Genomic DNA, 16,669 nt, shown 5'->3' with positions numbered 1-16,669 from the left:
CTGTTTCCCTATATGTTAAAGGATTTTGTTGTTTTTGTTTGGTCTGAGGTTGTCATACATTATGTTGTACTGATTGTGAAGCCCTCTGACACAAATCTGTAATTTGGGGCTATATAAATAAATAGACTTGACTTGTTAAAATGCTAAAAAATAATAATAATAATAATTTTGTACATTTTAAATCATTATGAATTCTTTATTTCCGCTACATTTAAATGAAGATCTGTGGCTTTTATAATGCTCTGTGCTGCTCTGTCAATCAGGATAACAGCTTCCTGTCTCTCTCTCTCTCTCACACACACACACACACACAAAGACAAAGGCAAACACCTGCCCGCAGCAGTTAATAACATCAAGGTCTATTAGCCAGCACCACTAGTCAGCTAGTAACACACACACTCGCATACATGTCTGTAAAATGTCTTTGTGATCGATTATAGTAAAATATAAAATGGATGCTCATTACACTAACACACACACACACACACACACACACACAGACACACCATATGGCTGCAGCTGTCCAAAGACAAGAAAGCTTTTAAGGAGGGAGGAGACAAAAAGAAGAGGAGGAGGAGGAGGAGGAGGAGGATGAGGAGGAGCAGAGGAAATCCTTTCTTTGTATTTATCTATTTAACACTCCTTCTCTCCCTCTCTCTCTCTCTTTCTCTCTCTCTCTCTCGTTTGTCCCCTGGTGGGTAATAAGGGCTAATCCACTTAAGATGCCCTTCTCTCCCTCTCTCTGTTCCTGTCTGTCACCCCAACATCTACACACACACACACACACGCACGCGCACACACGCACACACTTCATTCTTCACACCCATCTGCCACTGTTCTTGACACTGGGTGTGTGAGTGAGAGACAAAGAGAGAGCGGGAGGGAGGGAAGGAGGGAATCCCTGCCTCTCTCCTCAGCAGCAGCATCTTATTGTTTGTGATGACAGCAGGGGTGAGAGACCCTCTCCTTCTCTCTCTCTCTCTCTCTCTCTCTCTGTCTCACACACACACACACACATAGACACACACACAAACACTCATCAATAATAGATGTGTAGCTCCTCCCTCCAAGTGTCCTCACCATGACTCAGGACTGAGGCCTCATTTAAAGGAACAGAACACTTTGCTCATTGGACATTATTCATATTGTAAATTTAAAAAACAAATATCAATAGATGAGTGACGCTGCATTGTTACTACAAATTACTCCAACTTGCAAGTCTATTCAGACAGGTGCAGCATATCCATAATTAACTAAATGTTACCATAGCCAGGATTAGTTTTTGACATGCAACTGAATCGTTTTTTGCAGTTTTTGGAAAATACACTTTCTTTCTTGCTGAGAAACAGATGGCAAATGGACGAGAAAATTGATACCACTCTCATATCTCTCTGTTCAATGTGAAGCTGTTGCCTAGAGACGGTTAGCTTAGCTTAGCATAAAGACTGGAAGCAGGGGGAAACAGCTAGCCTGGCTCTGTCCAAAGTTAAGGTTGGAGTCTTGTCGATACCACCCTCCTCTTTCTTTTATCGGACATTTTTGAGGCTCTTCCAGACTAGTGTGGTCTCTAACCGACAACAACTGTCCCATTGCCAAAGTTGTCTGTGCGGAACTCTCACACTTTAGAATTAATGTTCCACATGTACAACACGTGAACCTGACTAGACAGTATTTAAGGGGATATATTATGCTTTGTGATTGTGATTTTCTGTTATTTATATATTGTTATGATGTGGGATGTCATTGTTAAACATCGTCAAAGTTCCAAAACTTGAGTTTAACGTATGTAGCAATCGTCAAAAGCCAGCTCTGAACGCTTCGCTTGCAACGCTTTGTTCTATCTTGCCAACGAGCTGACGTTGGCTCATCACGCATGGGCATCCAGTCTCCAAACTTGGTTGGTAAGCTTGTTGCTAAGGTGTTTCCATGCGCTGTTTGCATTGCCCACTCTCATTTTTCGGATCGGATTCAGGCTTGAACATGTAAGGATGTATTTGAGAAGTTGACATCTCAAGTAAAGAATGAGAAAAAGTAGTGAAATCCTACTATTATAGTAGTTTCGCTAGTCTGTTTACATAGCCTCTAGAGCTGGTGGATGTCTGCTGAAGGGCAGCTTCCGCGAGCTGACCAATCAGAACAGTGTGGGCTCAGCGGTAGAGCTGCCTTAAAGAGACAGGAGCTAAAATGGCCTGTTTCAGACAGAGGCTGAACTGAGGGACTGCATAAAGTATAAGATTAATAAGGAATTTTTTCAACAGTGAATAATGCAAAGATAATTAAGTAGAGTCCCAGATTAAAAATACAGGCCTGTTAATGTGCATAGGTCTCCTGTGAGCTAATTAGCAAGTAATTATTTAGTTTGCAGGGTGTACCGAATCAAATAGTCTTGTACCATACCAACATCCTGTACCAAATTGTTAAGGACAAATATATGCACCATTACATCCCTACAATATAAAATAAAACACAATTTTGAAAGTTTCTTTTGGAGTACTCATGCTTACATATTTGGTATTCTTCAAAACTTCAACTGATTGACTGGGATAATACTGTGTATAGAGTATGAAAATTATTGCTGCTGCTACTACTAGTAGTAGTGCTATAAGAAACTACACTATGCTACTACTGACAGTACGTTCACCAGACTCAAAACCCCCATATGGATTCTGTGGATTCTGTTAACTGACAGATCGTACAAGTGTGAGGATTAGCTCTGTACCAAAGCTGCTTTGAGGAATTACTTTTGAATAACACAATATTCCCGGATGGTACTGTTATGTCCCTGCTGTGAACTGTACACATGACATGATGGTTTACAGTTGACTCCATGGCCTAAACCATGAATGAATAAATGCACCAGAAAGTGAAAAAAACTGACAAAAGTGTTTTGACACTACTTAGCATATACAATGAACTGATGCCGCTAAATGCAGCATGTAATGAAAATAACGCTGTATGGATGTTGAAACTTTAGATTGTATAACAGGCTTGTCTTGTTCTAGCTTCAGTTACAAGAGATTTAGTAACAGCCAACTCTGCGCTGTGTGATAGATTTTGGATTTTGGTTCATTATTTATAGATGGAAGCTGGAACATCCGCCAAATAATTCTTTCATATTCAGTTTTACTTTTGGTTGTTATTTTCTGTTATTTGATGGATGGCAAATAGCAAACACAAACATGTCATGTTATCTATTTTGGAGAAAAAATATAACTAAAATTAATGAGTTAACCCTGAAACAATTTAAGCCTGAGGGAATTAAGGAAGAACCCAACCTGATCTGATCTTTGCGTGTTCAGTCTGGGCTCCTTCAGGTGTTTTGTGTTCCTCTGATGTTCTGTCACTTACTCCTGTTTAACATTCTGTTGCTAGTAGCAACCCCTAATGGCATCAGTTTAACCGACATCATTACATCCATCGTACTGACATGCCTCTTATCTACTCTACAAATGCACTTGTTGGGTGATTATCTGTAGGTACTCCATTTCTTATAGCTATTTTATGACTGTTGTTTGAGATATTAAATGTGTTTTTATTTTCTGCAATACGCCCAGTGATGACCAAGCTAGCCACTACACTAGTTGTCTAAATGGAAATCCACATCAGCAGGCTCCATGGGGAGTATACACTGGGAGAACTGCATTGTTCTCATTCATTCATCATTTATTGATTAATTGATTTTACTTCCCTCACCCACAAGCGAAACTAGTGGCGAAACTGGGAGACTTAATCAGATCAGTCATTATTAGTTAATAAGTTCCCAACATACAAAGAGTGAGAGATTTGTATGGTTTAAACTAAGATTTTGTGGAAAATGATGCTTCTCTATGCGCTCTACACACACAAAAAAGGCTTGTAGTATAAAAGAAATATGCGGGATCTTGTAGACATGTGTCACACGCATATATTTAATCAATGGCGGCATATCCGTGAGTCAGATGAGTGATGGATGTCAAAAACATTTAAAAATACACCATGGGTATTGTCCTTGATGCTAATTTGTTGCTTGAGGCCCAAACACACTGAAAGCGATTATTGATGCGCCTCATTTGACGCACCTCATTTGATGCTCCTACTGTGCACTGCAGGCATCAGATTTGAAATGTCAACACCAGACAACCAACACAGATTTGTTCTGTTGTTCTTTGTATTTAATGTTACTGCTGCATTAGAGAGAATGCAGAGGAGGAAAATGAAACTAAGAACATCTGTTTCCACAGTAAATCAACTGTTGAGTGTTTGATGGTCATTTATTTCTGCTTCAGAATGTAACCGCAGTGAAACAATCAGAAAACATTTAATTTCTCTCATTCACTGCTTTGTTCTCTAAACCACTCTGCCTCTCTCGCGCTCTCAGCTCGCTCTCTCTCTTTTTCGGCTGCAGTAAAAAAACAGCTTTGGTCATCGGGTCCTCATATAACGCTCCAAAACAAGGTTGGAGCAGGGGTGTTAAGGCAGTTTGATGTGCCTCATAACGCTTTTGGTGCGCGTTCAGCCATTTAAAACGTCAAGTGTACTCCAAGACAGACGCTTTCAGTGCATTTGGGCCTTAATACTACATTTCAGGTAACTTTCAGTTTATACTGTGTATATTTTGCTCTTTTTACTTTTACTTAATGTTTTGCTTTCTCTGGTGATACTTCCTGGCATGCGGGACAATGATGTGACAGTGTGTGAATCCAGTTCTCTTGTTACTAATTCATTTTTACAATACCCTCGGTGTGACTAACTATTTATGGTATTTCATCTGTTTCTGATTTGCAGTCACTATCACTGAATTTGTTCTGCATCCAGTGAAACTCTTTAGTCCTCCACACATACACATATTGTAAATGTGTTAAGCTTGCTGCTTAATTGTGCACCCACACGCACAGTGAGGATAGAAGATCTTCAGTGAATTGAATGTACTGATGTAAGTCTGTTAATATGTATTCATAGCAGCACATGATCAGATGTATCAGTGTAAGTGCTGTCAATGCTAATGGATTAGTATTAGTCCAAGTAGTGTTACTGAGTGTGATTAGTGTGAGTGTGACTCATTAGGCTGTATTTAAACAACAGTCTTTATCATTACCGTTAATCCGTCTGCATAACCTCAGTAATTTGTTTTAATTGACACATCTGATTAGACATCAGGCTGTCCAAACTGCAGCTTGATGAGATTCTGGTTAGCAATATAAAACCTTCCTAAACAAAATCTTTATATCATTATTACAATTCATCCAGACTGTCTCTGCCTCCCACTGCCTGATTTTGAATGTTTATACTGCAGGTTAATCTGCTCTAAGCCTGGAGGAAGCACTGTCTGAATCTGAGTGAATGAATGGATTACAGGTCATTCATCCATGTAATGTGTCTGTTCGCAAAGCACTCAAACACACGGTCATACACATACGCTTAGCCACTTCTATTCATGGGCCAAAGTTACCCTTAGATGTCCTGCCAACACAAACACACGTGTCCATACCATAACAACTGTGTCTGAAATCCAGCTCAGCTGATTTTTTTTTTTAGATTCTCTGATGTCAACCCCTCGTATTGATTTGTTCAGTTCTTTCCTTCAGAAGCGAAACAAACCTGAGACAGAAGAACTCAAGCTGAAACGGGGTTTGTTCTCACAGTCAGATTATGTTTGTTTTCAGGGAAAAAATAAGTTTATTCATGTTACAATTGAGGTCTCTCATCATGATGAAATGGGGTCCATCCTTGGGGTTAGATGCGGTCTCTTGTAAGAGTGAATTGAGGTTTCTCATTAGGGTAAAATGAGGTCCCCCCTCAAGGTGAAATAAGACCTAACCTTGATCCTCAGTATGCTTTAAATTAACTAGTTAGTATGACCTGTCATGTCATCCAACCACGTCTACAGTATATATACGTTCTCCAAATGGTAAAAATCAAAGGTGGGGCTAAAAGCTTGCCATCATACGAACTCTGCGTCTTTTGCGCATCTTCTATCTACACAAAAAAATCGTGCAAATATGGATAATGACACATGCTTTTGGACATCTCTCCTCGGAAGCATTCATGGTGTGTTACCATGTGTTGAGTTCAAAATGTTTTAACTTGAGCAAAGAATTTGCACTTACCCTGGGGCTTTACAAATCTGCTTTATAAATGTATGGAGACAAGCAGAAAAGGGAGAGAAATGACAGAGGGAACAGGAGATCCTGGTGAGTTCTGAGAACAGTCAGAGACTGAGCTGAACACAGACAGACAGACATACTCCACACACAATCAGTGCGTCCTTTACCAGCTAGCTTACAGCTAACGTCTATACAGTTGGTACGCTGGATTCTTGGATCAAATCAACACAGACTGCATCATATCCAGCAGTCAAATCTGTGCAAAAAATGCAAGGCTTTCTGTCTGAATGCACCTTCAGACTAGAAATATCACTGAACTGAAAAGAAAGCAAAAAGTGAAAAAAGAGAGCTCGGGGGGAAGTTCAATTCATGTCTTACTTTCACTGAATGTACCCCCCCCCCCCCCTCCACCTCCACCCACCCAGTTCCCCCATCTGACGCTGGTAGACGACCTGACAGCCTCTTCGTTTGAAGCATACTGAAGCTTTGAGGCTGAAATGAGGTTTCTGCTCAAAGTGAAATCCTCAGGCGGTTCTGTTGATGGGAATACATCAGACTGCAGCTATTTCCATTTCAGTAACAAATCCTGATCAGTTCACACGGTAAAGTTATGACTGTCAGCAACTTTCTATAACCAAAAAGTGACAAGCTTAAACTTACAGGTAGATTCTATGTACCTTACACCTACAGCTAGCACATAGCAACATCAGATGGTGATCTGGTACAGGTGACACGCTGACATTTTCAACGCCAGTTGCTGTCTTTACTGTGGGATGGCTTCGATCAGTTCTGTGGTTCGGTGCAACCCGAAACCTGCACTATTATCATCTACATTTAGACTAAAAGATTACAGTAAGGTTGCAATCGTCTTGCAATCTTACTGAAATTGCCAGGTGTAAAAACTTCACCTTGAGCAGCAGCGCTGAAGCCACCATCTTATGTCTTTGCTGAAAATTGCCATGGCTACAAACATTACTCACAGCTTTCAGCAGATTAGCAGAGAAAATTAACTCTAATCGCCTGTTCATGCACACAGCGAGCGCTCGCTTCACACCTCACTGCTGGAATATGAAGACACACTGGGATTCAATCTCCTGCGATTACACTATTAACGACAGTAACAGTGCAAAGCATACACTCTAGAAAACAGAAAAAATAAAACGAATTCTTAACTTTGCATTTCAAGAGATGGGCCTTTTTGAATAGATTGTATAGAGAAGATTCATCAGAGGCAGCATCTAGGAAAAAGCTGGCACTAATGTAATTCTGGCACTTTGACTTCCGCTTTCAGCCATGAAGCCAGTTGGTGTGAAGGTAGTCTTAATCTCCCAGCATGCCTGGGTGAGGAACTGCTGTGCCTCACCTGTTTCCAACACAACACCAACCAGTATGACATCACTAACTTCTATTTGTTAACGTCTGTTACTCTAATAACTGAAAGTAAAGCTTTATGATTATTCTGGTAGTGTAGCAACAACAGCGGCTATTGACAGACAGCTGGCGTCAGTTGTGTGATAAACACTCTGATTGCATGTGTGTACGTATGAATGCATGTGTGTCACTTCCTGTTTCCGTCTGATAATTTAGGATCCTATTTATAAACCACTGATTAGCATAACATTGAGCTGCCGTGCCGCTTGCACTTTCCTGTGTGACTGTTTTCATACTGCAGCCTGGCAGAGGATGCGCTCTTGTATATATTCTGACTCTTTTTCTGACTCTTTTGTAATTTCTCTGCCACTGATTTCTTAAGATGTGATGAGTCTAATTTGCATTTAATAATTTATCTTCACTCATTGCTACTACCGTTTCCTATAGAAACGAAATTCAAGTCGACAAACTTTACTTTTTCAAAACACACAAAGTGCATCAGCTACATGCAGTGAAAGGAAACATTACCAGACAATTTGCGTTAAATATAAATTAAATGAAAATAAATGTGTATATATATATATATATACACACGTTTTGGAAATGTGGAAATTATACACAGAGCAAACAGTTTTATCATCGTCAGCTTGTTAAAATGGTGACACACAAATCGAGAGTTATTTAGTTATCCACTTTATCAGGTTTCAGTGCAGAGCCAGTGCTCAGCTCAGGTTCACCACACTGTTGTGAAGGTCTCTCTCCTCCATCACTCCCTGCAGAGTTCACTGTCCTTGTTGTCCTTGTCGTCTCATCCAAATTAAGTGCCCAAAGTCCAGTTCTTCACCTTTTCTGTACAAATTGCAGCATTAAGTGTTTTTTTGAGGGAGGTCTTTTCTTTTGCTTTGGTAGAGAAACACACAAATCATGTTCTAACTGAATGTACTTCTTCTAATACTAACTTTCCTGTAATATATTCATGCAGACCTGTCATCCATTGTGCTGTCCTTTCTGACTGTTGGTGAAACTCCTTATGTGTATTTTGTAGGGTCTCTAGTCTTTTCCAGATTAAGTTAAAATTGTTGAATTATACTAGAAACAGAGCTTTAATTAGCATTATCAGTCAGCAGTCTGATCAGGTGAATTTGTTTCCGAATTAAAGTTAGTGTGACATTAAACAGGCTTATGTCACATTATAATGTTTTAGGTAATACTGCACACATCTCATGCCAGAATACAGGTGTGCAACATCAGTTCTGCGAGGGGCCGAATCAGCACATGAAACTGGCAGTCTCACAAATTCGATTAAACATTCGCAGCTGCAGCAGCATCATGCAAAGGAATATGACAATGTTATAGAAACAAGAAGCACCAAGAAGAAAAGTCAGCATGGAGCTAAAACATGCACACCATGTCATTACTAAGTCTGACAGCACTCTGGATAGACTCAAATTCGACTTTGCAAAAAGCAGAGCTCTGCAAGAGGGAATCTATTAGGGCAGCAGTGGTGGGGATGTTGAATGCATGGCAAATGAAAAACAGTAAAGAGGATTTTATTTTATGAGACATTGTCAGGAACGTGCATGCATGTGGTCCAGAGTCATCTCAATTTTTCTGTATAAAAGACATTCAGAGTGTGTGACGCCTCCCTGCTTTGCTCTCATAGCTGTTTACAACACGGTACTGCGTTTTAATACTCAACAAAAAAAGAACACATTTTGCTCTTGTATGTGAATAGTTTTTTCTACCTCAAGCAAGACCGCAAAGCAAACAGTATTGATTAAGGCACCACGCTGGCACATGTCTGAGCCCAGGCTGCAGGCGCAACATTTGTGAAACATAATCAAAAACTCAATTCCAGTTTTTCCCTTTATTGTTTCCTGTCAGGTTAGAAGGAGGGAAGGAGAGGAGGGTATGCTGTGAGACATTATCCTTTCTTTAGACATGTGATAAAACATTTTATGGAGCCTTTTGCTTTTTTTCAGCACTGCGGTAACAAGCTATTTTGTCAGGAAATCAAACCAGAACCAGAAACCAACAGTACAACACAGACGCTGTGAAAAGGATGACGTGAATATGATAGCTCGCTGCATTTAAAAGTTCAAAAAGCAGTTTGATGTACCACCACTTCAAAATGTCCTTTTTCTCAGTCTATTTGATGGATCATGATTTTTTTTGATGATTTGATGTACTGGTAATAGTTTTTGTCTCGGCCTGCTGGAGGGGCTGTTGTACCGTATGTAACTGAGACAAAGTAAACAAACTGCTGTAGCTACAAGTCATGGACAGACGGTGCGTTGCTAACAGGGATTTTGAAGAGCAACGACCAAACCAGCATCTAATGAGACTGAAGTGATATTTGCAGGTATGCTTCAACAAGCTACGGTGCATCATGTTCATGTTCGTAAGTTAGATAAGAAGGAGACTTTAGCAGGAAAGCTAACATGGGTTGTTGTTCAGAGTCTCTTGTGTTGTGTAGCAGGATGCTATCAGGCTCAGTGTGACCATCTGCTCTGAACATCACTTCATGACTTTGTGCAAGATTTGATTAGCTGTATCGAAAGACTTCAGCTATGTAAGCGGACGATGGAACGGAATTTCATCGAAATCATGCGTGATGAACAGATCAGATATGTATGCTACAGCAGACAACAAAAGGCAATTTAACTTCAGTAGGACTTTAAGTTCTCAGCTGTTGAGCTGGGCTTCATCATCTCACATGAGATTATTTCACACAGATTACAGATGGAAGAATCAGGACTAGTTTTCCCTCTTTGCTCTGTCGCATAGCACTATTGAAATTCTACAATACCCATCAGTCTCAGTGTGTTCTGCTATGGAGAAAGCACCTGGACCACTGATAGAATCAAGAGCAGAAAAACTACACCATACATGACAAACTGATCTAAAATCAAAGTCTTGATTGATTCAAAATCCATCAAGCAGCACAGCAACAGTGTTCAGCTTAATTACTGGTTGTTTCTTACTTCAGTGCTCTCTGGGACACGTAGTTGAATTTTCTCTCACAATTGTTGTACCTTTGACTAAATGTCAATGAATCAGACCTTTTTTAAGCACAGCATCCCATTGTTTGTACTGATGAGTCAACCAGCGGGATTTCCATGTCCATCTGCTGGAAACGTTCCAGCTGACAGTCATTTAATATTATGGGAAAACTGAAAAGCAGGAGATCACACATGGAACCCCTGTTACTCTATACAATACACACACTGTCTCATAGAGTGTGTTTTTGAGTGTGTGTTTGATTTAATAAACTCCCTTGGCAGGATTGTTCATAATAAAGTTATTGAACTGAATTACACTGACACTGAGAGTAAGGGTGTGTCCCTCTCTGAGCACTACTGCATACTGTGTGTGTGAGTGTGTGTGTATGTGTAGTCGATCAAACATGGCACCAATATGTCACCAGTTTTCTATACTGATAAAACTTATTTTATCATTGCGTTTTTTTTTTCTCTCTTTCTCCTTCTCCCTGTCACTCACACACACACACACACACAAACACTCCAGTCCATATAACCTGAGAAAGCCCTAAATAGCTGTATTCATGCTTATGTCCATTATTTTAACCCTAATGTGTCAGTATCCAACACTCATACAGTACATCTACATAAAACATAACAATAAAAGTGCTGACAGAACAGTTAATCAAACTAGAGCTGCAATAATTAGTCAATGAAATCAATTAGTTGATTGGCGAAACATTAATCTGCAACGATTTTGATAATCAGATAATCGTTTCAGCCGTTCTTTGAGCAAACATTTGCAGGTTCCAGCTTTCGCAAATATGAATATTTTCTGGTTTTCACACCCCTCTATGATAATAAACCGATTATCTTTGACTACTGGACTGTGGTTGGACAAAACAAGACATTTTGAAGAGTAACGATGGGCTCAGGGAACTTGGGGTAGACACCCTTCACAATTTACTCACATTTTACAAAACACACTCAATCATTTAATCAAGAAAATAAGTGGTAATTGATAATGAAAATAAATTGAATTATAAATGAAAAATTAAAAATAAAAAACTAACTGTTTAGATTATCAGCAATTTCTTAAGTAAAATACCAAAGATGATCTGGTTTCTGGTTTCCACTCCTCCAAAGTAATGAGCTGCTTCTGTATTTCATAGTACTGTGAGAAAGAAATACAGTATCCGTTGTTGGAAAGACTAAAAAAGTGGTTTGAGGACATCAATTCGAAGGTGAAGCTGGCAAAAGAATCAGTTTATAGATGAATCGATGAGAAAATTGCCAGTTGCAGCCCCAGTTGTGTATTTAGCCATTATCCTTATGTTTTGTATGAAGTGTCAGACACACATTCTCTCGTCACCCTGACAGACCAGGAGAATCTCCATTGATCACTACTCAATGTACAAACCATATAAACTCCATTTACACCATTTTAGGTCAGTTGTGTCATAATGATTAGTCGTCTTCTGTTTTTAAAATCAAAATGGATCAATTTAAGAGACACTGACAGACACACACACACACACACACACACACACACACACACACACACACACATACACACAGTCTGCAATGCTGATCAAAGCTTGGACAGTACTACATAAAACGTCATTTAGCAGCATATTGAACAGATTTCCAGCAGCTGATTTGATGTGGTTCCCCTGTGATTCTTCTTTCTTTTGTAAAGCCCATCAGCATCAGACACATGAGCTCACACTATTACACACACACACACACACACACATACACACAAACGCGAGCGCGCGCACACACACACACACACACTGTTAATGCATATAAAACCATTAAATATCAGCACTGAGAGCAGAATTTAACGTTATTTTGAGCTGAATTGTAACGATTCCGTGTCTGGCTTCCATCTGGCACTGCCTGTGTAATTTCCAGCACATCTCTTGTGATTTTCTGCACATTTCTGCTGATGTTCACTTGGTTTCATGTGCGTGTTCAGACGGCTCGTGGTGACATTGGCCACAGTTATGATGCTTTTGTCGCAGATTGTGCTGATTTGCAGCCGCTCTGTTCTGTCTTCCTACCTGTTTTGTAGAAGGCATCAGTGTCGGGGTCGCTGGGCGCCTCCTCGGCCGCTTCTGCAGGGTTCATACCGGAATCCGGTTCAATACAATCCAACCGACTAAGAAAGATAGAAATAAAGCCCTCCGGTCCGGAAAATCCTCGCGTCTTTATTCCTTACATGTTCTCCGTTTACCTCTCTCTCCCTCCATCCCCCCTCTCTGGGTTTCTTTCTTTCTCTCGCCCTCTCGGTTTGTTTGGTGTTTCAGGGCTGGCTTCGTTCCTCTCTATTGTTCCCGGTCCAACCTCTCTGCTGCTGTCCGCCAGGGTCTCTCTACCTCCCTCCCTCTCCCCCAGTGCCTCCCCTCCCTCTCTCTCTCTCTCTCTCTCTCGCTCGCTCTCTCTCTCGCTCTCGCAATTCAATCCATTGACCTTTATTAGCAAGACATCATGTGTGTTTTTAAAGAATTTATATTATTGTCAAACAGAAACAACAATAATAACTGATTATAAAAAAGATAAAAACAGCCTATTGTATTTAATAGTAGTAAGTATTATTAGTCGTAGTATTGGTATTGTTATCTCGTCATTAGAGGCTTATTCCCATCATAACTTTGTAACTTTCATGTCAGTCATGAATTACAAATGATCTTGTGCGCAGAGTAGATCATTTGTCCTGATGGTGGCGCTGGAGGAGATCAAATGAGGGTTCATCCTTTCGGGAGCATGAATGTGCAGGGTACTTCTCCTAACTTACAAAGCCCTTAATGGTCAGGCACCATCATATCTTGAAGAGCTCATAATACCGTATTATCCCACTAGAACACTGCGCTCCCAGTATGCAGGCTTACTGGTGGTCCCTACAGTCTTTAAAAGTAGAATGGGAGGCAGAGCCTTCAGCTATCAGGCTCCTCTTCTATGGAACCATCTACCGGATTCAGTCCGGGGTGCAGACACCCTCTCTATGTTTAAGAGTAGGCTTAAAACTTTCCTTTTTGATAAAGCTTATAGTTAGGGCCGACCAGGCTCGCCTTGGATCAGCCCTTAGTTATGCTGCTATAGGCCTAGACTGCTGGGGGACTTCCCATGATGCACTGAGCTCCTCTCTCCTCCTCCTCCTCTCCATCTGTATGCATTCATGTAACATCAATGCATGTCACTAACTTTGCTTCTTCCCCGGAGTTTTTTGTGCTTTCTCATCTCACAGGAAAACCTGACCCCCGGGCCGAACCTTCGCGGTCCTTCACAGTCCTGATGGCATCCTTCCCTGGCTGTTGCTGCTTGTGCTTGTTGTTGTTGTTGTTGTTGTTGTTGTTGTTGTTGTGATTGTTTTTCTTCTGTCCCCCTTCCCCCTTTCCCTCTCTCTTTCTCTCTCTCAACCCAACCGGTCAAAGCAGATGGCCGCCCACCAAGAGCCGGGGTCTGCTTGAGGTTTCTACCCGTTAAAGGGGAGTTTTTCCTTACCGCTGTCGCCAAGTGCTTGCTCATGGGGGAATAGTTGGGTCTCTGTAAATTAAAGAGTACGGTCTTGACCTGCTCTATGTGAAAAGTGCCTTGAGATGACTTCTGTTGTGATATGGCGCTATATAAATAAAGATTGATTGATTGATTGATTGATACATTTTGTGACAATCTCCACGTTAGGTTTTGATATTTCTTGTGTACAAATAATTAACTTTGTTTTTGTCTGCAATTCACTGCTTCATCCTCTCTTCCCATGTGCTTCTCCTGTGTACGTGCAGCAGCATGCAGTGGTTAGCACTGTGGCCTGTAAAAGTTGTCATGTTGTACAGAGTGTGAAGCCCTCTGAGATGAATGTGCGATTTTTGGCTCTGTAATTAAATTTTTTGACTTGACTCGGTGGCGCTCAAGGAAGACTCACTAAAACCATATTGACAAAAAAATCTAAATTTTTAATATGTTTGACATCCTCGCCTGCATGGCCATTTCACAAAAAAGGGGAAACATCTGGCTTTAGGTGAGGGGCAGGTGATGTATTTATGAATGTGATTGCGAGTTAAATGACATCACTGAGCAATTATTTGTATAAATATCAGGTAGCTACTTCAGTCACACAAAAAGATGCTCTGAGGAACATTCAGGATGGTTGTAATATTGATGATTCAGTCGTCCTGGAGTTGATCAAGACCTTTCAAGTGATTTATCCACTTTGGCCAAAAAAGTAGTTACTGCTACTTACTATATGCTGTAACCTTGCTGATACAAAGATGCATTGGAGACTGAGTCAAACTGACACGTACAGACTGGTGACAAGTAAGATTATTACATTTCCTCGCGTCCACTTTTTCAGGAGGTGTTACATTAGAGCAACTAATGAACAAGTGCTATGCTTTTTTCTGCCTAACTTAAGGCAGCAGGGAGAATAATGTCAAATTCATAATAAATTAACCTTCTTACTAAGGTATGGCAAGTGTAGCGTTTGACTTAAAGCCAACTGTGATATTCTCCTACTCCAACTTTGATCTTTCACAGAGGAGGAAGCCTGTATGTTGGCCTTCATCCAGAGATAACCATGTTTAACATAACATGTCCCATTCACTCCGTACACCGGTCAGTGTGAGCCTCCTCTCACTGAATACATCACCTTATCAGCATGGACGCCTTGTGCAGGCAGTGTGCTACAGCCATCTAGTGGACAGAAGCGCACATAACAGCTAGTACATTGTATAATATTGCTGTCATACACATTTTTCTTACACTTGACAGTCCCATAGGGCCTCATTAAAGCTCCCCTCAAGTCAATTTTAACTGATGCTTTCACCTCACCTTTTCTTCCAAATAACAGATTAATTCAGTGACATAAAGGGAGATTTTTTTTCTCCTCATCCCTCTCCTTAAATCCTCATCCTCCATCAATAGTTCATTACTTCTGCCTTGTCTAATATTTTTTATATCCTTCTCCCATTTTTGATGTATTTTTTGACAGACTCATTTTCTTTTTTCTCTAAGGTGCTTAGCAGGCATGAATCCTGAGGGAGGATCTAAGATGTGTTACAAAATGTGAGGAGGTGATATACAGAAACAGTGGAATCAGAGTTGAGAAGAAATGATTATCCCCCAGTCTGCATGTATGGACACTCATGTCATGGAATTAACGTCTCATACTTATGTACTTCTCATCTTTTTGCCTCAATCCTGGTTTTATCCTTCTCTCCCTCTCCTTATTCCTTCCACTTTTTCACTTCACCCTTCTCCTTCTCAGTCCTCTTCTCATCCCTGTCTGCATTTCATGATACACTCTGATTCCTTTCTCTCTTTCTCTGCATCCTGCCTCCTTCCTCCAGGCCTTGGTTCATGCATATTATAAGCCAAAAGAAAACGCAAAGCAAACTCTCCTAAAGCCTTTACTGAAGGTGCACTGTAACAGAACGATGGGCTGTACTTTATTTCTTTCTTTCTTTCTTTAGCTCTATTAAGAAATGTCAGAATATCATGTGGCAGTCTACTTTATATTTTTAGCATTACATATATGCAGTCAAGTCATGAAAGGGCAAGAACTCTTAAAAGATGTATAAGAAACAGAATGGAGGTACATTGGATTTTTGCTTTACAACCCCGCTGAATACAAGCAAGCAAATCTTTTATATAGCATAACTCACAATTTAAAATTGTCATGAGTGAAAGTTATTTCTTCATTGGATATATTGGTTTTTAGGCAAAAATTTCAAGATCTGCACACTGCACTGATGGGTCCCAGCAAATTTAATAGGGCAATGTTTCGATCTAACATAGGTCTTTGTTAGGCATTCTCAAACAGCTATCACAAAGCACACATTCATCACCCAGGTGGTTGTAATCTGCATGATTGAGAGTCAATCTACTCTCAGACTGAACCAATCACAACAGAGCTTTTTTCCCCATTCATCAGGAGTGGTATCCAACAATGTAATTGGTTTCTTCAATTGTGACACCTACCAGTGAATTCACCTGTACATAGAAGCTTAAGTAATATGTCAGCTATATTAGTGTGTCAAATCCAACTAAAGTGATGTTCTTTTCAGTAGGACCTTGACTACATGCCTACAGTGAAATAAAATGTTAGAATTAATCTGAAAACAAATAAAACCCCATATGATACCCTCTCACAGAAGTGTAACTTTCAAGTGTGACGCTTCAGACACTAGTTTATGAATAAAACATGTCATATGAGAAAAAAATCTATTAATATAA

At 40.2% G+C, this 16,669-nt stretch overlaps 1 protein-coding gene across 1 annotated transcript in view; it reads right to left on the bottom strand.

Moving 5' to 3' along the window:
• kalrna (kalirin RhoGEF kinase a) overlaps nt 1-12,788 on the bottom strand; it is a 153,237-nt gene extending 140,449 nt beyond the window's left edge. The window contains exon 1 of the mRNA XM_044365187.1: nt 12,502-12,788. Within this exon, the coding sequence (XP_044221122.1) occupies nt 12,502-12,568 (67 nt within the window). The 5' untranslated portion in view covers nt 12,569-12,788. The remainder of the gene's footprint in view (nt 1-12,501) is intronic.
• Between the last annotated feature and the right edge of the window lie 3,881 nt (nt 12,789-16,669).

This window comes from Thunnus albacares, chromosome 11 (genome assembly GCF_914725855.1).
Source record: "Thunnus albacares chromosome 11, fThuAlb1.1, whole genome shotgun sequence".
NCBI classification, from domain to species: domain Eukaryota; kingdom Metazoa; phylum Chordata; class Actinopteri; order Scombriformes; family Scombridae; genus Thunnus; species Thunnus albacares.
This window is presented reverse-complemented; position numbering and strand designations above follow the sequence as displayed.